At 41.7% G+C, this 23,035-nt stretch overlaps 2 protein-coding genes across 4 annotated transcripts; one reads left to right on the top strand and one right to left on the bottom strand.

Moving 5' to 3' along the window:
• Positions 1–774: 774 nt before the first annotated feature.
• fam118b (family with sequence similarity 118 member B) lies at positions 775–10,945 on the top strand. 3 transcript variants are annotated; one of them, XM_005474606.4, is made up of 8 exons: positions 775–1,355; positions 1,715–1,791; positions 1,961–2,050; positions 2,306–2,558; positions 7,801–8,028; positions 8,761–8,889; positions 9,079–9,376; positions 9,635–10,945. In XM_005474606.4, exons 3-8 carry the CDS (start codon positions 1,968–1,970, stop codon positions 9,703–9,705), a joined length of 1,062 nt encoding a protein of 353 aa, XP_005474663.1. In that variant the 5' UTR covers positions 775–1,355; positions 1,715–1,791; positions 1,961–1,967; the 3' UTR covers positions 9,706–10,945. The 3 variants fall into 3 exon arrangements, with proteins under 3 accessions (XP_005474663.1, XP_003441643.1, XP_005474664.1); XM_005474607.4 differs by lacking the exon at positions 775–1,355 and adding an exon at positions 1,495–1,638; XM_003441595.5 differs by lacking the exon at positions 1,715–1,791 and having other exon boundaries at positions 776–1,355.
• On the bottom strand, positions 10,723–17,351 carry srpra (SRP receptor subunit alpha). Its single transcript, XM_003441596.4, has 15 exons — positions 17,201–17,351; positions 16,943–17,080; positions 16,552–16,635; positions 16,269–16,432; positions 15,151–15,311; positions 14,899–15,061; positions 14,509–14,659; positions 14,275–14,393; positions 14,071–14,183; positions 13,905–13,991; positions 13,300–13,472; positions 12,992–13,205; positions 12,622–12,785; positions 12,182–12,280; positions 10,723–12,019 (listed from the first exon to the last, which is right to left on the bottom strand). Exons 2-15 carry the CDS (start codon positions 17,063–17,065, stop codon positions 11,891–11,893), a joined length of 1,944 nt encoding a protein of 647 aa, XP_003441644.1. The 5' UTR covers positions 17,066–17,080; positions 17,201–17,351; the 3' UTR covers positions 10,723–11,890.
• Between the last annotated feature and the right edge of the window lie 5,684 nt (positions 17,352–23,035).

Below are 23,035 nucleotides of genomic sequence, written 5' to 3'. Positions count from 1 at the left end.
TTAGCATACGTTATAAAACAATGTAAATGTAGAATTTAGGGTCAGTTTTGAAGACCACCGCAGTCTTTATAACTGACAATTTTTAAAAAATTAAAAGAAATTAAATTTTTAAAAATGTAATAAAAAGTAAACTTGCACCTGATAGCGTAATTATTTATTTTGGTGATGTTTAATCACAAGACTTTGAACACAAACTGATTCATCTCGGGACATTACACATCTGTTTCCACGCATATATGACGTCAGTAGAAAGACGAATTCTCATGCTTTATTGCCCCTAAAAGGTAAAATCTGCACAAAAAGATAAATCAATAGAAATTATTTCTTAGGTTCAATTACTATATTCGAGATTCTGTATACCATCTGTATAGAGTACAGAGACGTCTTGCCTAGCTGGACGTAACACGTGAAGAAAAGCTCAGAAAATCTGCTGCTTTCAAATGCTCTTTGTAAATCTCCCCTTTGTGGCTTTGAATTTTAAAGCAGGTCCATTTGTTGGTTTTTTTCCTTAAATAAAACTGTTGTTACTATACCTGGGCTGCAGTGGAAGTCAGAAATCTATTTGTACATTACCGTGTCGATATAACTATCAAAGGATAGTAAATTTTAAAAAGGAAATTGCCTTAATCTTTGGTTTGAAACAAAGTAGAGCCTCACCTATCTTGCATTAAAAAAAGAAAAAAACTCAAAACTCAACACCTCTGTACACTGGGTGCTTTTTTTTCGACACATTTAGCCGATAGCGGCAACTATGCGTGAGTTGATCTGTGTGCCTGGCATCAATAAAGACTGCGGAGCCATTCGCTCAGCACGTGAAGGCATCATATGACCCGGTGCACTTCTCCGCAGGCGGCGACTTCAACGGTACCGCTGAAGTTAAGAGAGTGACAATGTGTAGAAAAGCGGTGTGAGCCGGTAACGTTAGTGCTGTTTGCGCTGCTCCGAAGAAACTAACTTACATAAGTATTATCTAGAAGGACTGGTTTATATCGTATAGCAGATTTAAATGCTCTACTATCATCATGACAAGTAAACAAGAGGCGAAATCAGGATTTTAAAAACACCTAGAAGGTAACTCGGCTCAGAACATCAAAGGAAGTTAACGTTTTAACGGTAGCTAACTGACGTTAAGAGTTGCCAGTTCGTTACATTTTTAGGTTGTTTAGTAAAAGACACCGTCTATACTGTAACTTTACCGGGTTGGCTTAAACACCACTGAAAACCTAAAAGCTTCGAATTCGGATCAGTTTCCGAGCTATTTCACTTTACAAAGGACTGACTTTCGCCTGGTTCGGATTAAGAGGATTTTCACTTTAACCGAAGTAAACAGTGGGCATTACCATACCGGTACCAAGGTGAGTAAGCTATCAATACTGAACAATGTACCGTAGCATTAGCTGTTAAATGACGCCGTAACACGTAATCGATTGTATGTAATGTCACCGAAGTCGTGTCTTCAGAAATTAATGTTGCCATGACGATCTGCCATAGGTTAATTAGTAATTACTACTAAATACTCATGGTTTGATATTGAACCGGTAGAGCTTTGAATTAAAGCTGGAGTTATAAAAAGAGAACAAGTTACATGTTGTTGTTATCTAGTTAATGACTAGCTTATGTCGTACTCCTACTTTCCAGGTACAGTAGCTTTACTGAAGGTTTGAGGTAAGGTGTGCTTGCAGGAGGAAATGAATAAGTAATATACTGTTTGCAGAGCAGAACAGGGGCATGCGGAACAAGAACAAAGGCAGGCTACATTGATTGACATACCTCCCCCCGTTTTTTTGACAGGTATTTTCTACTGCTCTGGTAGGATTCAGTGTAATTAGACTCTTCAGAAAGCTTCACACACCGCTCCCATTTAGGGTCCAGACTTGTTTTGTTGTGTTTTGCTTGCTTAACTAGTCACTCCCTAAACATACTGCACAGAGGCTCTTAATTGATCATGTTTTCATTACAGGAGCTGAATGGCCTCTGTTGTAGCAGTGAAAACTGAGAAGCGGCCTGCAGTGGATTCTCAGGATGCAGACTCCAATGCTAAAAAGCCCAGGTAAGCTCAGATGCTGCTTTAGAGCCAGCTGCACGCTATGACTATAACTAATTCATCAACAGGGCTGATTAAAATCTTTTCTTTCTTTTTTTTTGAGTTCCTAATTTTTGCCAGCCCTACATAAAAGCCAGGGTTTAGTGTCCGACTGCATGTTAGTGTGCTTGAAAATAGTTTGTCTAACCTTCATGCTGTCGGAAGGATTTCGGAAGCACCATTTTGGGAACCATCGTCACTCAATCTCTGCCTACCCCAAAGGAAACTGCTGCCCAGTCTGAAGACTAAGCGAGCCCCCGAGCTTGTCCTGGTGATTGGTACCGGGGTAAGCTCTGCAGTGGCCCCTCAGGTCCCTGCTCTCCGCTCCTGGAAGGGCCTCATCCAGGCCTTGCTCGATGCAGCTAATGACTTTGACCTGCTGGAGGAAGAGGAAAATCGGCGGTTCCAGAAGCACATGCAGGAAGACAAGAATTTGGTGCATGTGGCCCATGACCTCATTCAGAAACTTTCCCCGGTAAGCCTGCTTGAGCCTTTCCTCTTTGGCTTTCTTTCCTACACCTCCCTGTTGCATGCACACTAACACATGTTAGACAGACTGCCAGCTTAGTGTGCTTTCCCCAGCTGGGGAAATTTTGTTTCAGCTTCTGTGGTTTGACATAAGAGATCTTAGCTGTATATGGTTAAAACGTCTACACCCTATGACATAAGGTTTAGTGTGGATTGTTTTTTTTAAAACACAAAAGTCAATACAGGCAAACATTTAATCAGTCATTTTGAAATTATTTGCATATGTAATGAACAAGCTATGTTCACTGCATTTATGTCGCGCCAAATCACAACAGCACTCGCCTCCAGGTACTTTATATTGTGAGTTAAAGACCCTACAATCTTTATGCATAACAATGTGTTGATCTCTTTTATTTGAACAGTTTTTAACTTTAAAATGAAAGCAATGAGCAGCAATGCAAATATCTTATATTACACACAGCAAAAGCAGCTGCCTGAAGTGGTCAGAACTTTCAAAAAGTTTAGTTAAGTAGTGCCAGTTTGGAAGCGCATCCATATTTTTTTTTATTTTGACTTTTGATTTGTTCCCGTTTTTAATGTCAGTAATAACTTCTGTGTCAGAATGCAGAAATGAAAGCAGAAGCTTCCCTTGATATATGAAACTTCTGGATTAATACTAGAGGGGTATATGCCACGTTAGAATAAAGGAAATCTCACAGGTGACGGAAAGGTAGAGAGTAAAGGATACAAATGTATCTCCAACAAGCTAATATGCTGTTTAAAAGGGAAACCCCCCCACAGCTTACAATCATTTCTAAATACAAACAGTATATATGTTATATACAAAAAGAGAGTAAGATAAAGATAAAAGTATATAAATAAGATCCAGAAATGCTGCTGCCCTTTTCTTGGCCCAAGCTCATTTACGATGGACCAGTATCTCCAGTATAACATGGGTGTCTTGCACATCTGTCACACTCCCATTAATGTGTTGGAGCAAACCACACCTTCTTCAGTCTTGCTTAGTTTAACAGCTCAATGTCAAACCGCACTCTGCACTAGAGATGGACCGATCCGATATTACGTATCGGTATCGGTCCGATACTGACCTAAATTACTGGATCGGATATCGGAGAGAAATAAAAAATGTAATCCGATCCATTCAATATCACAAAAGCACCTCACAAATCTTGCGACATGGCGTAACCCAGCTCATAACCTTAGCACGTCGGAGAAGTATGCGTCACGTGATAGAGCGGCTGTGGCGTGCGAGACCTGTCGGCGGTCTGGTTGAGCATTTGGAGCCTTGCTACGTGCTTACAAACCGGCATTTAAAGGTATCCCAGAGAAGTAAAGCAAGTGTGTAAGTTCATCTCTGAATGTTTGTAAAGCATTCCCAGTGAATGACTGCCTCTGTCCCTCTCTTGCTGCTACTTCAATCATGAAACTGATCAATGATCAGCTGATCGGCTTTTCTGTCGCGAGTCTGTCTCTCTTGTTTGTTTATCACCCACTTTGCGCCAGAAAGAGGAAACCTGCGGATAAACAACAGCAGCACGTTTAAGCTTGATAAGCTGTTGTTAGAATTTATTTAATATTGCTTTCTACACCAGGATCCTTTTCTACGTAGCTGACGGCTGGTAACTGCGCAGGGGCGGGTCTAGCAAAGTTTTGCCAGGGGGCCAGGTAGGGCATTAACAGGGAAAGGGGGGCACAAAGAAATACTTTTCTTTCTTATTCTCATTTAAAATGTCTAGCTTTTAATAAATAATTATCCAAATCTTACAACCAAAGTTTTCATCTGATGTAAAATGTATAGAAATCCATTATTGTATATAGGAACTATTAATTAAAATTTATAACCTAGTAAGCTAGTACTTTTTCCTTTGGGAAGATACCATCTGTGCAGTCTGCAAATCTGTTGAAGAAAGATGTTGAATCTATTTAATTATTGTAGAAAAATTATTGATTTCTGTGTATTTTTTTTTTTTTACACTTGCATTAAATTAAAGTGGATTACGTCAATTAAGCATAATGAGGCGAAGGGTTGGGGGTGGTTTCCTATTTTTTATTTTTTTTTGCTGGGAGTTTGCAACCCTATTAATTAGGTTGCTTAATATTTCCAGTAAGTCCTCTTTAAAATACCAGAATAGGGAGGATGGTGTAGATTTAAGTTTAGACTGAGCAGTGTTGCTCATCTATGAAATATTTTGGGTGCAGTGTATTTTTTGGATACAGGTATAACAGAATAGCTTTAGTTTAGTTTAGTTTTTTAAACTTGAGTATGAACTTATAAAAAATGCAGCAAGATATTTAAAAAAAACATTTTGTTGATTATAAAATACGCTATATCGGATTTATATCGGTATCGGCAGATATCCAAATTTTTGATATCGGTATCGGTATCGGACATGAAAAAGTGGTATCGTGCCATCTCCACTCTGCACATAATGCAATTGCTTCTTATTAAGAGTCTGAATGTTAAACTGAATTTCCAGCAGCCCAGACCGGTCGCCCTTGTTAAAACATTTTGCTAGCTTGGCTACAAATTTTAAAAATGCAATAAGATAATCGCTGACCTGTTGAGTGGGAAGTATTTTGCTTTCAAAACTGCTTTGAGTAGAAAAGAATCAGTCCATTTAACCTTTACAGTGATGACTGATGAAAGCGTAATATTTTGAGATATGTACAACATCAAAGGTAAATATCATAGGTTAATACCACCTGAAATGTTATGATGAGCCAAACAAGATTACCCAAGCTGTCAGGAATTTCCTTTACCTGACCACCTAATCATAACAAGCTTTCACAGGCTCAGTGACACACTACACAGACAAGGTGTGGTACTGCCAGAATGCAGTGATGTCCTGACAAAAATAACACAGTGTAAGTGCATGTTTTATATGTGTTTATCTCTGAAAAAGGTGTGGTAGTTAAGATAAAGGAGAGGAGGCTGAAGATAAAGGTGAATTCATTTGTTTGAGGTCCTGAGGACTGAGACTCCCCATATGGAAAAGATATATATAAATCTCATAAAGTTTGTATCTGTCTTGTGTGAAACTTGTATGAAAAGCATACAAGAGTGAAAACAGATATAAGATCCCTTGAAAAATTATATAATGAAACTTGTATGTTTTGGATACTTACTAAAACAATATATGAAAGTAATGAGAAAGTGGCCACTTTCATCAGTAAATCATATAAGTTTTTACTATTTCTTTTCCATATGGGTCAGCTGGAGCTCAGGATTTATCCAAAGTAGAGTCACATTATTCTAAATTATTCAGCCCTGCAAACCTGACATTTGTGTGTAACCGCCAACGTGTACTGTGTGTGGAGGAACACAAAACATTTACAGTCAGATCCTGAGCCCTCTTGTGTGTTTTTGAAGACAGTTACTGTGCCACGTGTCTAGATGCAGCGCATTGCTATAATCTTTTTCTGCAGGCTGTGTGAGGCTGCAGGTGAGAAAACAATGTTTAGTTTAGTTTTTTTTTTAACCAAACCACGGCTCGCTGGACCCATTAGTTTGCTAGATTGATAGATTTACATGTGACTCAGTTCTCTTACTATTGAACCGGTCTGCTCTGGAGCAGGGCTGGCAGATGGAAGACTTAATACCGTTTGCCTCCTGTGTTAGTCATGTCTCATCGCACCTTTGACATTGATAAAACACGCTTTGTTTCAGCCCTCAGCCTGTTGTAACAAAGGGAACAAACAGCGCTTTTATGGCTTTATCCATCGTGTTTATTTCAATCCACAGTCGTGCAGACACCAGCCCACTCCCGTTGGCCACAGACACAGCCGGGTCTAACATGCTGAGGAAAAAAAACAAGCATAGAATAATAGGAACCAGCAGTCCCCCACTCCCACCCCCACAGCCCAGATTTCACATTCAAGCAGAGTTGAAGTCCAGTGCAAGCACACAGTAATGTATAGTCTGTATGAGTGTGTAGGCATTCAATTCACAAAAACCCATGTGCAAATATTTCTCTTGGTGAAGAGAAGCACACATGCTAGCACTAGAGCTAGGTAGATGTACTTTGTAGTTTTACTCTGTTCTGGTCTAACAGAGGACAATTACTGTACAGTGTTTCAGACAGAACTCGGCAGCTGTGTAATAGTGTCAGAGACCTCCAATAACACAAGACAGAGACAGTTTAACCCACTTTCATGGATTTGTGTATTCGTAGGGTGGCTGCGGTCTGTAATGGGGGTAATCCAAAGTTAAAACCTAAAGAGACTGTCTAGGCCTGAAATCCTTGGCAGTGAAGAGGCTAATTACAAGTGTGCTGACCAAAGGTTTGGCTCAATTCAGGGAAGACATGTAATTTTGATAGTTGTTTAGACCATAATCTGAGATGTTTAATCTTCAATTTGTATTGTAATGACTACTTAAGACAAATCATAGTATTTTTTTAAATAGGTTTTTTTGTCCCCTGAACTCTCTCTTACTGTGCTCCTGAAAAATTAAAGTGTGAGTGTTTTTGTTTGTAAAGCTGCTAAATGCATTAAAAAAAAAAAAGAAAAAAAAAAAAGGATTAGAATTACAAGACAGAGTTGGTCTCGAGTGCTGTAGTTGGTTATTACGTAAGTCCTGACCAGAGACAGGCCAAGGACACGGCGGTCAGGACGGGTGCTGTAGACGCTAGATGTGGATAATGAGTTTCTTCCTGTGGAAAGGACTCCTGCTGTTTAGCCCATTAGAGCTGTAATCTGTGAAAGTCAGCGGAGTATTTCCCTGTACTAGGATCACAGTGGTCAGTGCATTTCTGAATTGCCCTTTAGCTATTCTTAGCAGCCCAGTTCCCCCACCTCCACCTTTTTCTTTTTTTTCTTTTTTTTAACTAAAAGCTTCACCAGGTAAGGATGAGGTTTAAGTCACAGCCTGTAATCTCTAAATAGACTTAAGTGAAGTCTATTAGTTACTAGAAGAAGTAAGTCAATGTGCCTTAGAGCATTTTTTTCCAGCTATTTCATTCTTCAGCGCCACCTAAGTTTCGCTTAAATTCTTGTGAAGGTCTGTGCCAAGGAGAGGTGTTTTAACGATAAGTTTAAACCCTTTTTGTTATGCGTGAATCACATGGCTGCATTAGTAAGGTGTGCTCAAGTTTGGTGTCTAAAATGCTCATTTAGAAATTGCAACTAGACACAGGTCTCCATACCTACATCTTGAAGTAAAAGCACCAACTGGGCAAAAAACTATCGACTAATAACAACGTGCTTTTCCTTTCTTTATTTTTAAACAGAGAACAGGTAATGTAAGATCGACGTTCTTCAAGGACTGCCTGTACGAAGTGTTTGATGATTTGGAGTGCAAGATGGAGCACGCAGGGAAACATCTACTGCGGTCAGTGCTGCAGTTAATGGAGAGCGGCGCGCTGGTTCTCACTACCAACTTCGACAACCTGCTGGAAATTTATGCAGCCCATCAGGGCACCAAACTGGAGTCTTTGGACCTGACAGATGAGAAGAAGGTAAATATTACTTGAAACGTGATTGATCTTTCTTACTGCAATAGATGCAGTCAGCTGTTTTGGGGGGGTTTTGTCTTTTTTTTTTTTTTGTCAAAAGAGGGCAAAGGTCCCCAACATCATGTGATACCACAAGCACTTTGTAGGTTTCTAAGTATGACTCCCTAAAATCCAGACAAAATAAATGACAAATTGAAATCTTGCTTAAACTTTGCCCCATGCACTATCTTGTGCTCTGGTTACATTTATGACACTGGCTTCCAGTGAAGCTCCCCGTTGGCTGGTTTAGGAGAAAAAAATAAACGAGGCTTTTGACCTGAAAGAGGCCTTTCTGTCAGCCAGGTGGAGGGAAGTTTAACTTCCATTTTTAATCATTGAACAATATTTGATTTTTGGCTTTAAAGTGGGCTAAAGAGGAAGCACATGTTTTTCTAGTACACATTGATTCATTTCACTACCAAATAAGTTTTCTGCAAATTCTCAGCTGTCCAATCATTTATGTCCCAGCCCATTTAAACTGAGTGGTTTCTTAAAGAGAACACAAGTTTGCCAGAAGTGATCGGAGATTTCTGAGAGACCCGTTACTTTGCCTCTCAGTCCTGGTATTTATGCCTCATCTCCATCAGGGCGAATATCCTCTCACTGCTGCTCAGTGATTGCGCTCCATTCCCAGCCAGAACAGGATTTTGTGCAATGGACTGTTAAGTGTGCGCTCGTGTGTGCTTGTGTGTCTAGGTGCTGGAGTGGGCTCAGGAGAAACGGAGGTTAAGTGTTCTGCATATACACGGTGTTTACACCAACCCCAGTGGTATCGTACTGCACCCTGCTGGCTATCAGAATGTATTGAGGAACACTGAGGTTATGGTAGGCACTAATGTTCACTGCTCTCTGTCCCCTTTTTGGCTTAAGATGTACACATTTATAAAGGATATAGCAGTCAGGTAGACTTGGAAATGATTTACAATTTTCCTCTGGACGCGCACTAGTTTATTTGAAAGGTAAACTCTTCTGTGAATGAAATAATACAGCTTTATCACTGGGCGTTTTTTGCAGCGTGAGATCCAGAAGTTGTACGAGACCAAATCCTTTGTGTTTCTGGGCTGCGGGCGCACAGTAGACGACACAACCTTCCAGGCTCTGTTTTTGGAGGCGGTTAAACACAAGTCGGACCTCGAGCACTTCATGCTCGTGCGGCGAGAGGATGTGGGAGAGTTCAAGAAGCTGCGCGACAACATGCTTGACAAGGGCATCAAGGTCATCTCCTATGGAGACGAGTACGCTGACCTGCCAGAGTACTTTGAGAGGCTGGCCAATGAGATCTGCAACCGTGACGTGTCCACCAATGGCTGGGGTAAGCAGGATGAATCGCAACACATTAGCTTGCCTTAGAATAATCTGTGTTAAAGGGGCCACCACATTTAAAAAAATAGTTTATTTTAGCATTGAAGCTCTATAAAAGAGCTTTCAGTTTTTCACAAATGAGAAATAAGGACAGGAAAGGGGACAGGGAAGGATTTACTTGTATCATGATGTTCTTTCTTTGTCAGTATCTATCAAAAATGTGGGCTCTTTGAGTTGCACGTTGTCTCTTTTTAATGTGTATCTGCAGGATCCCCGTCACAGAACGGAGAGGAACAGCAGATCGGTATTAACACACAGAAAAGCCTCCTTCAAGGTTAAGACTGAGCTCGTCTCTTTGGATTGGAGCTGCTGCCTCTCGCAAAAGACATTTTCAGACTAAACACCCTGATCAGAACTGTTTTCTGACTGTATGCTGGTAGAAAATCCAAGTCTGTCTTGATTTTTAGTTACAAAAACACTGCTGGTATTTTTTTCCACAAACTGGTTTGGCAGTATTAACATTGTCAGTGGCATCATTTCAGTAGATGTTCTTTGACTTATTTTTAAGCTTTTGTCTGAGATTTTCAGACAATTCCTTCCTCTTCTTTTCAACCCCATACTCTTGACAGATGCATTTTCCTCCAAAGCTTTACTCACAGATCAAGTCTGATTTTGTTGAATACATTTAGGAATATATGGGGAACCTTAATTACATCAGTATTTTTCAGATTCCCTTCTCATTCCGTTTTTAGCTAAAAGGGAAAAAAGTTTAAGCCGTCAGAGTCTGCCTGGCATCCCCTACTATACTGGATTTAAATGTTGCTGGAACATCCACTTTGTGGGAAGCATCCGGGTAACTGAATGGGATGTTCTCTTTTCAGTTCGACAGAAACAATACATGTGAATCCACAGTAGTTAAACATGTTGTTATGCTGAATTTTCAACATGCAGTAAATACACATTGAACTTAACGCACAACCCCCCCTGCTCTCGATTATAAGTCTTGTGTGAATGGATTGAATCAGTCATGCTCATCCCACAACCTGGAAGACTTGATTTGCACACTGCTTGGTGGGGAAAGGGACGAGTTACTGTAACGACTGTCGTAAAAATGTACATTCAGATGTTTTCATATCAGAGCGGTTCCCTCGCAGTAGCAACCTCTTTGCCACTCCTGTGCTGAAAATAAAGAAAAAAAAATAGTTCTTTAAAAGCCCCTTTTTGTACTTTTAATACTTGCATGTGTTTTCTGATGTAGTATTTATAATAATAAGCACCATTTTCAAAATAAAGCTTTTGGTATTCCATCTGTCCTGTCGTACATGCATCTCTAACACAAAGTACAACAAGCGCCACTTTACAGGCTGTCATAGCATATAGCAGCTTTATTTAGAAACGTTTACATTCTCATAAATTATCTCAAATTTTCTTTATAGTTCTCATATTGCACTACCACATTTTAAAGGGGGGCAGAAATTTTTAAAACTTTAATTTTCTCTTAAAAATGATGAATGAATCAGAGGGGAAATAAGTCAAAGGGCCACAGAACTTTAATTGACCACTTAGAAGTGTAGTCTGACATCTATGGACACCTATAAGACCAAGAAAAACCTAAACTTACAAATGGATTTCTGCTTTTCATCCACTATAAACTGGGGAATCAAAGTTTTCATGTTGTAATGGCAATGAATTAACTGTGTGTTATATATAGGCGAGGAGCTCTGGGAGATGACTTTTATATCATAACTGTTAATTTGTTCAAGAAATCTTGATGCACTGCCCTGTCGACCTTGATTTTTCTACGCCATGATTTTCTTCTTGTTGAACACGAAAAACATCTAACCTGATAAGTGCTGGTATTCACACACACCCTTTTGTAAATCATAAACTGTCTTCCCCACTAGACTAGCGGGGCTGCTTCTTCTGAACTGCAAAGCCATGAAATTAGTGGGTAAGTATCCACATTATTGAAGTGTTAACTGAGAAGATAAGAGAAGGACAGGCACTGTGGTCACTAAACTTTCCTCAGGCACAGGCAGCTGCTGAAATGTCACATCCAGCAAACAGTCACTACCCGACCTCATTTAAATGAAAGAAATCTGACTGACAATGCCAGATAGGGAGCTTTTTTTCTTTTCCAAGCCTTTACTGTGTAAACCAGTAAACCGATAACACAGCCTAGGTCCACTCAGCAAATATGTCATTTGAATGAGACTTCACCATTTCGGAACACAAGCTGAACTGAGGTACTTTCTAAATTTGGCCCAAAAGTTTAAAAATAATACAAAGGGAGGCTCCTCTGGCTTTGATGTAACATGTTCTGTCTTTTCAAGTGCACACTTGTCCTTTTACTGGAAGAATAACATCCTGTGTGAGACATTTAGTTCATTCATTTGATTCAAAAAGCAGAGGACGCAGGGCAGCAGCATGGAAACGTGGGCTATAGCGGGGCTGGAACATCTTGTGGCAGCGTGGCAAAGGCTTCTCTGCAATGATGAATAAACCAGGAGAACATGCGGCCAACTTAAGCCTTCATCAGGGCGCTGACCACGGCACGGGCGTTGAGGCTGCGCAGGTCATTGTAGGTCTGCCCTGTGCCCACAAACACAATAGGCTGGCCTGTGATGTAAGTCATGGAGATGGCAGCGCCAACCTGTATAGAAGGAAAGATGACGAATGAGAACTATCAGCTTTCCAATGCAAATTATTCACAAGCCAGAAAGCAGCTGCAAACTAATTACCAAACTGCATTCAAATATTCTCTAAATCACAGAAATGAGATGGCACCGATGGTAAAGTATTCACAATAAAATACCTTGTCATCAATAGTGTCAAACTTGGTGAGAACAATTCCATCAATGAGGCGAGGCTTGTCAGACATGGAGTGGTCTGCCAGAGCCTGATTGAACTTCACCTATGGACAAGAAACAAAAGCAGAGTTGTTCAGGTACAAACTGCTGAGGAAAGAGTTAACATGTAAATCTCCAACCTAATGCGGACTAGAGGCAGGGGTGTAACAAAACAGCAACTTAATGCAACAGCACTGCCCTCTGCTGGACAGTTGAATACATAGAATTTTTTTTAACCTAACAAAGTTCTTCTTTAGTAGCGTTAGAGACCGACTTAAAGCTCTAGCAGCAGATCACATGACTCATACAGATATGAACTAAATGTTTTATTACTTCAAATTGAAAATGAACTAATTATTTCCCTTTATATGTACAAAAAATATTTGAACTTTCTCAGTGATCTTACCAGCTGATCAACTGCCTCATTGCCCACCAGAGCCTCCCCAACAAACAGCACTAGGTCAGGCATGTTGACTGCTATAAGCTTGGCCAGCGCTGTCATTAGGGGTGCGTTGTCCTGCATACGCCCAGCAGTGTCCACCAGCACCACATCAAAGGCCTGGTTGCGGGCTACAGGGATCAAAAGTGGAAAGGTGAACAAATGATGCTGAAATGGATGCAATGCTAATATTAAAAGTGCTACATCCCTTCTTTACAGCTAAGGTACAACACACTGTGCTGAGCCACACTGAGCCAGCAACCACTTACTAATGCCAAATCCTGTCAGTTACCACACAGTAGATTTTGTTTTTGTTTTTTGTTTTTTGTTTTTTTACCATAGGCAATGGCCTCCATAGCAATTCCAGCAGCATCCTTCCCATAACCCTTCTCATAAAGCTGGACTACAGGCCGTCCACCGTGCTTCTCGGGGGGATGCAGAGAGTTCAGGCGGCGCTGGTGAATACGGAGTTGCTCCACGGCACCAGCACGAAATGTGTCACAGGCTGCGATCAGCACAGTGAAACCATTCTCTATCAGCCAGAAGGAGATCTAGACCAAGGCAGGGGAAAGTTTACCTTTACAATGAGACGGTAAATTACTCAAATTACCAATGAGCAGAAAAATGTCAAACATGTCAATTCACCTTTGCCAGGTTGGTGGACTTTCCCACTCCATTGACACCACAAAATGTGATGACAAAAGGCCTTCGCTGGCTCTGTGCTTCCATGACATCTCTCAGAATATCCACTCTTCGCTTGGGTTGCAGTATCTGCACCAGTGAGTCTTGCAGGGCCTGCTTTACTGTTGAGGCCACAGCTGCACACACACAAAAGGCGTTACCCATATGTGCTAGTCTGCACAACATCATTTACAGATGCAGTGTATTTAATATAATGACATCATAAAGTAACATCACAATTCATAATTAGGATGAATAAAAGAAATGAATAAGTTGGAACTGGCAGTTAAGGCCAAGTATGTGAATCAAGTCAAGGGGGTCGTACTCTTACAGCATTCATATCATCAGAGTTATTTTTTTAACAAGAAGAGTTGCAGTTAATTGACTTTACTTATCAGTTCGAGAGGCTTTGACATACACTTCATGTTTAAAATGCATTACTGTAATTTTAATACTCTTCCCAGCATGCAGACTGGTGCACTCAGAGGAAGAGGGAACATAAACATGATCCTTAAACCATACTATAAATTAAAAATCAATACTTTGTTATGTATATAATGTGTACTTACTGGTGAATGTGCCCATGACTTTGCCCTCCAGTTTTTTGGCTACAGAGTCACACAGCTGGGAGGCAATGTCGGCTGCTACATTCTTTGCTGTGTGATCAGAAAGGAGGACAGTGAATACCAGACAACTAATACCAGACAATCATCCGTTCCGCAGGTGACTTCATACCGATCAGGTGGTCCTTCATCTTCTCCAACACTGGTTCCATATCCTCCCGGGTCAAACTCTTAGAGCCCACGAGGCCCTTCAGCATCCCAAACAAACCTCCACCCTTTTTGGAGCTGAAAACGAAAGAAAGAAATACACAACCTATAGTTTAGACAACATTAAAAATATTATTCCTCCTGATACTCTAAAATTAATATTTCGTACCTTGGCTTGGTTGTTTCTCTGACGACCACTTCCTCATCCTCTTCCTCCATCTCCTCTTCGTCACTGGACTCGTATTCCACAGACAGCAAGTCTCCCTTCATGGAGGCTGGTTGCATTTCCTGAAACACAAACGAGGAACTAAGTATGTGGCAACTCGCCTTTTATTTTAATCACATTAATCTAACTGCAGATCTCTTAGGGTTTTAGATGGTTAGATTAAAGACCACTAAATACCGGATCAAATTGTGCTTCCAGGTTCTGTTCAGCACCATTTGGAGAACCATTTCCATTCTTGTCGCTGTAGTCCAGATCCCTGGTGCTCCTGCCTCCCGTGTTCCAAACACGATTTTGTTTCCCCTTTGGCTTCTGAGGCTTTGGCGACTTACTGTGAGAACGAGATCAGAATGAAAAATGAGTGTCTCAACATGCTTTACACACGAGGAAAGAAAATAATCAATTATTATCATCAAACCATGGCTCTAACACAACAGACAGTCACACACACACACACAGAAGTAACACTTAATATAAGTTTTTAGGAAAAGAAAAATCAATGTGTGTCTTTAAAACACACATTGTTCTTGGCCTGCTGTCTCTTTTAAATGGAAGTATCAGCTGCTTTACCTGGGTTTTTCAGAAGCTCCTGGCCTGTGCTTACGGAAGAATTCCTCTCTGTTCTTTTGCAAGATCTCCTCTGCAGTCAAGCTCTGGTTACCATTCTCCACCATCTTCTGGCCAGAGGGTGAGGCCTTGTCTTGATCCCCTTTGGCAGGCTGAGCTGCAGGAGCTGGAAAGGATTAGAGTCAACTGAGTCTGAAATCATGTTACCCTTATCCATTTAGATTTTGCTTTTTATAACCAGAAGAGACCACTTACCCTCCTTTTTGGCATTTTTATTCTTCTTGCCACCCTGTTCCTTGCCTTTGTCCCCACCCTTTGTCTCAATCATTGACTTCACAGTTTTTTGAGATTTCCCAGATTGCTCAAAGGTCCGCATGCCGGCAGGGCCTCGAGCTTTACTGCTCTCCTCCGCCACACTTTTGGTAAACAATTAATATATGTCAACATAGGGAAGAACAAAAAGAAACTCTGTCAGGGAGGCAGCCTTCACTTTTTCTAAGCTAATAAAACAAACATACAACAAAACCATTAAATCTCACAGCTTGTTGATCATATTTCTTATGTGGCATGTGAAACGAATATTTAAAAACATATTTTGACCATTATCAAGATAGACTTGATTTATTTCAATTGCTGCTAAAATAAAATTGAATTGTTGTGTTCAAATTTTATGTTCTCGAACATAAAGCAAAGGAACTCAAATATTTATAAGGGATGGAAAGACAGAGCGCCAGTTGGACTGACAGATGCAGCCTCAGCAGTAACGCGGGGAGTCACAGAAAACAAACAAAAAAACAGGGAAGTATGCAAACGTCCGAGGGGACCCTCATGTTAACCATCTGATGATGAAATCTGTATCAGCGGGACCCAAGTGAACCCTAGCAGACTTGTGGAAAGTATAATCCCTGCCTATTGGGTGAAAAAGAGTGACAAGCTGTGACATCTGCAGGGGTCTCAGGGGTCTCAGGAGTCTCAGCTGCTGCTGCTCCTGCATGTTAAAAGGAGCCAGTTGAGATGATTCAGGCATCTGGTTAGGATGCCTCCTGGGCACCTCCCTTTAGTGGTTTTCTAGGCATGGGAGGAGACTCTAAGGTAGACTCAGAACCCGCTGGAGAGATTTTATATCTTTTGCAATCGCCCAAGAAGAACTGAAAAATGTGGCTGGGAAGAATAACCTCTGGAATACCCTACTTAGCCTGCTGCCACCACGATCTGAATTTGGATAACCGGAAGACAATGAATGAATTGGCTTTAAATTACTAATAACATCATTTGCACATAAAACCAATACACATTTTCCATTCCTACCTACAGATATAGGCACCAAACAATACACCTATTGTCTTTATTTGGAAATTACTTTGTTTCTTTACCTGAGAAGCATGTTGAAGTCATTCTCAAACTCAAAGCTGTTGTTGAGCAGCTTTAAAGCTCCCTTCTGCTCCAGCTCATTCTTATAGCGATCCCTAAAGCGAAGCTGGACGTCATTTATGAACTTGTCCACATATGTCAGCGTCAGGATCTTTTGAAAACCCACCTAGAGATGCACAGGTGAAACAAGAAAAAGGCAATGATCATAAACACATATAAAACACAAACACATATCCTCAGTTGATTTTTTTTTTAATTCATTCAATGCTTATATGAACGACTTACCACAAAAATCAACTCAAACTCGTTGTCGAGCTTGTATTTAAGACTCAAGCCCCCATGACTAAACGAACTGTTCCCACTTCGCTCCTGTAAAAAAAATAAAAAACATCAATACCATGTAAACGGAGCTAAACACACATTTTGCTACTGCAGCTATTGTTGTGTGTGTTTTCAACCACCTAAATTACGTCACTGTAGCACAGGAAATATTGAACTTATGAATGACAGTGGTATCGGGGGGGTGCACAGCCCAGAAGAAGCTTATTTAGTTGATCGCTACGCCATAAGCTAACGCTAGCATTAGCTACCCGTTAGTGCTAGCATTAGCTGGACCCTTGTTACAGAGAGCTGGATAAAAAGACAACAACCACAAGCAGCTAGCCGTGAGGCTCACCTGAAGGATCACCGAGCGGATCAAAGCGTTGACCGGCCCCGTGAAGGATTCAGTGACACCGGCTCCCTGAAAACACCACAACACTATCCCCCCTTTGCTGAAGATGGTGAAGAAGTCTAGCATCTTCTCAGCACGTACCTGGATTAAACAAAAACGCAGACAGACATGTGGATAAAAGTGAAAGAGGGCCCTGGGATTAAAAAATACACAGTGTCGTTTTAACGGCTCCTGCCTGCTATTCAGAACACGAACTCTTACCGGATAATACTTAAACTGATAATAAATGCCCCACGAGTGAAACCCACTACCAGTGAAAAAACTGTTTTAGACACGTCAGAGGCACGATCAGGAAGTGATGTTGACTTCCGGCATTTTTTTTTTTTACTGAGTTTTGCGTTTGCGCAGTTGTCATTTGAATGAACCGGTAGTGTTTTCGTGTGTACTTCACCAGTAGAAATGCCAGTATTTTTACCTGTTACCTGTAAAAATAGCATGTGTTGGTCCTGTCTCTTTAGGTCAACTTCTGTTGTTTAAAGGCTATAAAAATAAATAAATAAATACATTAATGAATAAATAAATTAATACATAAATAAATTGATTATTTTTATTAAATAATAAAAATAATAAAACTGGCAGGTATATTTTTTCATTCCCAAAATATAATTTATTTAAAGCAATTAAGTGGGTTATATACTAAACTTAGAGGTTACAAACAACATAACATGTTGTGCTAGTATTGATCCCAAACCAACAGCACTGGTGTAATACCAGTATGTATTTTGGGGGGTGTTCGCTGGAGCCAGTATAAGCAAGACAGAGTACATGTGTGAATGAGAATTAGGCTAGTGTAACTGTGTAGCTGCAATGAGTAGAGGTACTGAAGGCAGATAATGGATTGCATTTATATAGCGCTTTTCTAGGCACCCAAAGCGCTTTACAATTCCACTATTCATTCACACACTGGTGGAGGCAAGCTACAGTTGTAGCCACAGCTGCCCTGGGGCAGACTAACAGAAGCGAGGCGGCCATATCGCACCATCGGCCCCTCTGGCCAACACCAGTAGGCAGTAGGACACAACGACCAGGACAGAGAGAGCAGGGGGATCGAACCGGCAACCTTCCGGTTACAGATGAGCTTCCCAATCCCCTGAGCCACGGTCGCCTCCCATCAATCAGAGATTGACGAGGTACAACATAAATGCTACGGCAAGGAGGAGTCAGGACGCCAGGTCAGGGGGGAGATATCATCACCCCCACCCGAGATTGGGTACATAGCCCCAAGTGCGATAGGAGAAGGATCGTTGAGTGCGAGAGGAACTGACCTGAAAGATAGGATCATGGCCAAGCTTGAAACCTGGATCCCCCGTAGCCGGTTACCAAGATTACGTGAAGTACCCTCAGAAGGTCTGCTAGATGATGTTAATGCAGCACTACGGACGATACCTACAACCACGATTACCGACACTAACAAGCTGATCTACACTACGGCAGCAGTGATCAGTGAGATACTTGGCTACAAGTTGAACAGCCACAAGGGGCAGTACCCTCCATGGAGAAGGAGGCTAGAGGGCAAGATCAAAGTAGCACGAAGGGAGGTTAGCCAACTAACGGAGTTGCAGAAAGGCGCAACAAAGAAGGTGCATAAGAAATACAACAAGCTGTCCATACCTGAGGCCTTGGAAACTGCCAAGCAAAGACTCACAGCCTTGGCCAGCCGCTTGAGGAGGTACACCAGAGAGATAGAAGGCAGGAGAATAAACCAGCTGTTCTCCACAGAACCAGCAAAGGTGTACTCTCAGTGGCAAGGGAACAATAATAACAGAACAGCACCACCAAGGCTGGAGACGGAGCAATACTGGAAGAGCATATGGGAGAAGGACACAACCCATAACGGCAATGCTCAGTAGATCTGAGGGCAGACCATAGCGACCTCCCTGAACAGGGTCCAGTAACCATCACAGTGGCAGACATCCAAGAAAGGGTCTCCAGTATGAAGAATTGGACAGCACCAGGCCCCGACATGGTTCACGCCTACTGGCTGAAGAAGCTGACTGCACTCCACGAGCGTCTGGCAGCACAAATGAACCAGCTGCTAGTTAACGAGAGACACCCGGAATGGCTAACCGAAGGTCGGACGGTCCTGATCCCCAAGGACCCCAAGAAGGGACCGGTCCCATCCAACTACCGACCAATAACCTGCCTCAGTACTACATGGAAGCTCCTGTCAGGCATCATATCGGCTAAGATGAACAGGCACATGGGTCAATACATGAGCGGGGCACAGAAAGGGATTGGCAAGAATACCAGAGGCGCAAAACACCAGCTACTGGTAGACAGAACAGTCAGCCGAGACTGCAAGACCAGACTGACCAACCTGTGCACAGCCTGGATTGATTACAAGAAGGCCTATGACTCAATGCCCCACAGCTGGATACTGGAATGCCTAGAATTGTATAAGATCAACAGGACCCTAAGAGCCTTCATCAGGAACTCAACGGGGATGTGGCGTACAACACTAGAGGCCAACTCCAAGCCCATAGCACAGGTCACCATCAAGTGCGGGATCTACCAAGGAGATGCTCTGTCCCCACTGCTGTTCTGCATAGGCCTGAACCCCCTCAGTGAGATCATTAACAAGACTGGCTACGGATACCGACTACGGAACGGAGCGGTTGTCAGCCACCTCCTGTACATGGATGACATCAAGCTGTATGCCAAGAGTGAACGAGACATCGATTCACTGATACACACTACCAGACTATACAGCAATGACATTGGAATGTCATTCGGACTGGAGAAGTGTAGTCGGATGGTAACAAAGAGAGGGAAGGTAGTCAGAACTGAGGGGATTGAACTACCAGAAGGCAACATTGCAGACATAGAGGACAGTTACAAGTACCTGGGGATCCCGCAAGCGAATGGGAACCATGAAGAGACCGCTAGGAAAGCTGCAACCACCAAGTACCTGCAGAGGGTCAGGCAAGTCCTGAGGAGTCAGCTGAACGGTAAGAACAAGATCCGGGCCATCAACACCTACGCCCTGCCCGTGATCAGGTACCCTGCTGGGGTAATAGGCTGGCCAAAGGAGGAGATAGAAGCCACTGACATAAAGACAAGAAAGCTCCTTACCATGCATGGAGGGTTTCACCCCAAGTCCAGCACCCTGAGGCTGTACGCTAAGCGGAAGGAAGGGGGCCGGGGACTGGTGAGTGTCAGCACCACAGTCCAGGATGAGACAAGAAACATCCACGAATACATCACGAAGATGGCCCCAACTGACCGAGTGCTTAGTGAATACCTCAGGCAGCAGAAACCCAAGAAAGAGGAGGAAGGCGAGGAACCATCATGGAAGGACAGGCCCCTGCACGGTATGTACCACCGGCAGATAGAGGAGGTGGCTGATATCCAGAAATCCTACCAGTGGCTGGACAAAGCTGGACTGAAAGACAGCACAGAGGCACTAATCATGGCAGCACAAGAACAAGCTCTGAGCACAAGATCCATAGAGGCTGGGGTCTATCACACCAGGCAAGACCCCAGGTGCAGGCTGTGTAAAGATGCCCCAGAGACAATCCAGCACATAACAGCAGGGTGCAAGATGCTAGCAGGCAAGGCATACATGGAACGCCATAACCAAGTGGCCGGCATAGTGTACAGGAACATCTGTGCCGAGTATAACCTGGAAGTCCCGAGGTCAAAATGGGAGATGCCCCCAAGGGTGATGGAGAATGACCGAGCTAAGATCCTGTGGGACTTCCAGATGCAGACGGACAAAATGGTGGTGGCTAACCAACCGGACATAGTGGTGGTAGACAAACAGAAGAAGACGGCTGTAGTGATCGATGTAGCGGTTCCAAATGACAGCAATATCAGGAAGAAGGAACACGAGAAGCTGGAGAAATACCAAGGGCTCAGAGAAGAGCTCGAGAGGATGTGGAGGGTGAAGGTAACGGTGGTCCCCGTGGTAATCGGAGCACTAGGTGCAGTGACTCCCAAGCTAGGTGAGTGGCTCCAGCAGATCCCGGGAACAACATCGGAGATCTCTGTCCAGAAGAGCGCAGTCCTGGGAACAGCTAAGATACTGCGCAGGACCCTCAAGCTCCCAGGCCTCTGGTAGAGGACCCGAGCTTGAAGGATAAACCGCCCGCAGGGGCGTGCTGGGTGTTTTTTTTATATATATATATATATATATATATATATATATATATATATATATATATACACACAGTTATTTATATGTATATATAAATAACTGATGTTACAACTGATGGTACAGACCATCTAAAGTACAGCACCATGTCATTCACATTCCTCTTTCATTTGTCATTCATATTCCTCTTGCATATGACACAAAAAGGTAAATATTAAACCACAAGAGGAAACGTACTCCAGCTACAGCTGGGTTAAATTAACCAGCAAAAAATCCCCTACAGTTCCCAGAGTATTCAATATAAGGTACTGCCTAAAGAGAAATTTCAGGTAAATAATTGTGTTATTTGATAGCAATAATATTGGCCTAAGACAGGGCAATTAAAATCTAAGCTAATCTAAGTCCAACTAAGGAAAATGTCCTCAAATCAAGGTCCAGAAGTATTATTATTATACAATACGTTGTGTTATTATAAAGTAACACATAATTCAATGTAATATAGTTTGAAGTAACGTAATAGTCGTATCAGTGTCTGTATGTAGTCAAACAACAGGCTCTCAAATAAAAGAAAAAAATATTCATTTAAATAATACTTTCAACTATGTTGATTATTTCACCATGGACTCGAGGATTCTGTAATAACAGAATAATAGTAAAACTGTATAATTTTCTTTTATATAAATGAAATAAATGAATGAATGAGCTTTTGACAAATTTGTCATAAAAAATGTTTAATTTAAAAAGGGAACGAGAAGTTTTGATTTCTCCTTTTTTTCTTTATCCTCAATTACATCAGGAAATTTTAAGAACAGCTTTTTCCTACCGCTTTTCTCGCTCTGTTGCTTTCACTTTCCGGACTTCTGCGTTTCATCTCCTTGTGGACTTCTCTGTTTGCACACACGCACGGTTCGCAGGGTTGCACTGAAGGAACTAACTGACTGGCTGAGTCACTTTGCTGATTTTCACATTAGCTCTGACCTCAACCAGATTTAAACAAAAATTAACTCAGGTGGAGCTATTATTGGTATCTACCATCAAAGAAAAAAAATGAAAATGATTCCTAGAACACTGTGGATCTAGACTGCTAACAGACAGATGGACAGAACCGATCACAAATTCCATTCCCACTAACCAAGCCAAAGCAACTATTTTGCTGACTAAAACTCTGAAAGATCAATACATGTGTAATGATAAGTTACTTTACTCTTTAAAATATTTTTTCCTTTTTTTTATTGGCTAGCTATTACCATATTTGCTCAGTTACTTTAAATAATTAGAGAATTCACATTCTAAGACTTGAAAGAACCCAAACATGCAAATATCATATAGGCAGAAGCAGTGGCGGTCCTAGCCTTTTTGGCGCCCCGGGCGAACACTCCCTCTGTTGTCCCCCCCCATCCCCCCAATTGTTACACCCTTTTTACACACGCTCTTTTCTACTCTGTAATATTCTTGTCAGTTTTCTTGATATTTATTTATAATCACCTCTGTTAATCCTTGATATTTATAATTGAGTGATCTGTATATATTAGTGCTATTTCTTAAATGGGTAAAATCTGCAACACAATGTATTGTTTGGAGTTTAGTCTGTTACTGTTACTATTTTTACCATTTTTTCTTGGAGCAACTGTAACCCACATAATTTCCTTAGGGATTAATAAAGTATTCTGATTCTGATTGTTTCAGGATGACCTGCCATCATCCAATCACACATCTGCTTACCTGTATCTTTTGCTCGTTTCTCCTCCTCTTCTTTTCTATTTTTTTCTAAAGTGATCACCTGATAGCTTTGAACTTTTCTTGTCCATCTTCCATTGGTTTTAATTTTGCACTCCAGTATGAACACCCATCCCCCCAACACGAGGATCACCACAACATAACCTAATAGACCTACACCTTAGTTCACAGATTCACTTTGTCTGGGGTTTATTTCTGGGATTGTG

The sequence above is a fragment of the Oreochromis niloticus genome, linkage group LG14 (genome assembly GCF_001858045.2).
Source record: "Oreochromis niloticus isolate F11D_XX linkage group LG14, O_niloticus_UMD_NMBU, whole genome shotgun sequence".
Classification (NCBI taxonomy): domain Eukaryota; kingdom Metazoa; phylum Chordata; class Actinopteri; order Cichliformes; family Cichlidae; genus Oreochromis; species Oreochromis niloticus.
The sequence above is the reverse complement of the archived record's forward strand: the minus strand, read 5'-3'. Positions and strand labels throughout refer to the sequence as shown.

Coding starts and splice junctions, on each gene's coding strand:
- fam118b (XM_005474606.4), top strand. CDS start 1,968: ATGGCCTCTGTTGTAGCAGTGAAAACTGAGAAGCGGCCTGCAGTGGAT. Junction 2,559..7,800: donor TCATTCAGAAACTTTCCCCG/GTAAGCCTGCTT, acceptor ATTTTTAAACAG/AGAACAGGTAATGTAAGATC. Junction 8,029..8,760: donor ACCTGACAGATGAGAAGAAG/GTAAATATTACT, acceptor TTGTGTGTCTAG/GTGCTGGAGTGGGCTCAGGA.
- srpra (XM_003441596.4), bottom strand. CDS start 17,065: ATGCTAGACTTCTTCACCATCTTCAGCAAAGGGGGGATAGTGTTGTGG. Junction 14,394..14,508: donor TGGAAGCACAATTTGATCCG/GTATTTAGTGGT, acceptor TTTGTGTTTCAG/GAAATGCAACCAGCCTCCAT. Junction 13,206..13,299: donor AGTCCACCAACCTGGCAAAG/GTGAATTGACAT, acceptor GCCTTGGTCTAG/ATCTCCTTCTGGCTGATAGA.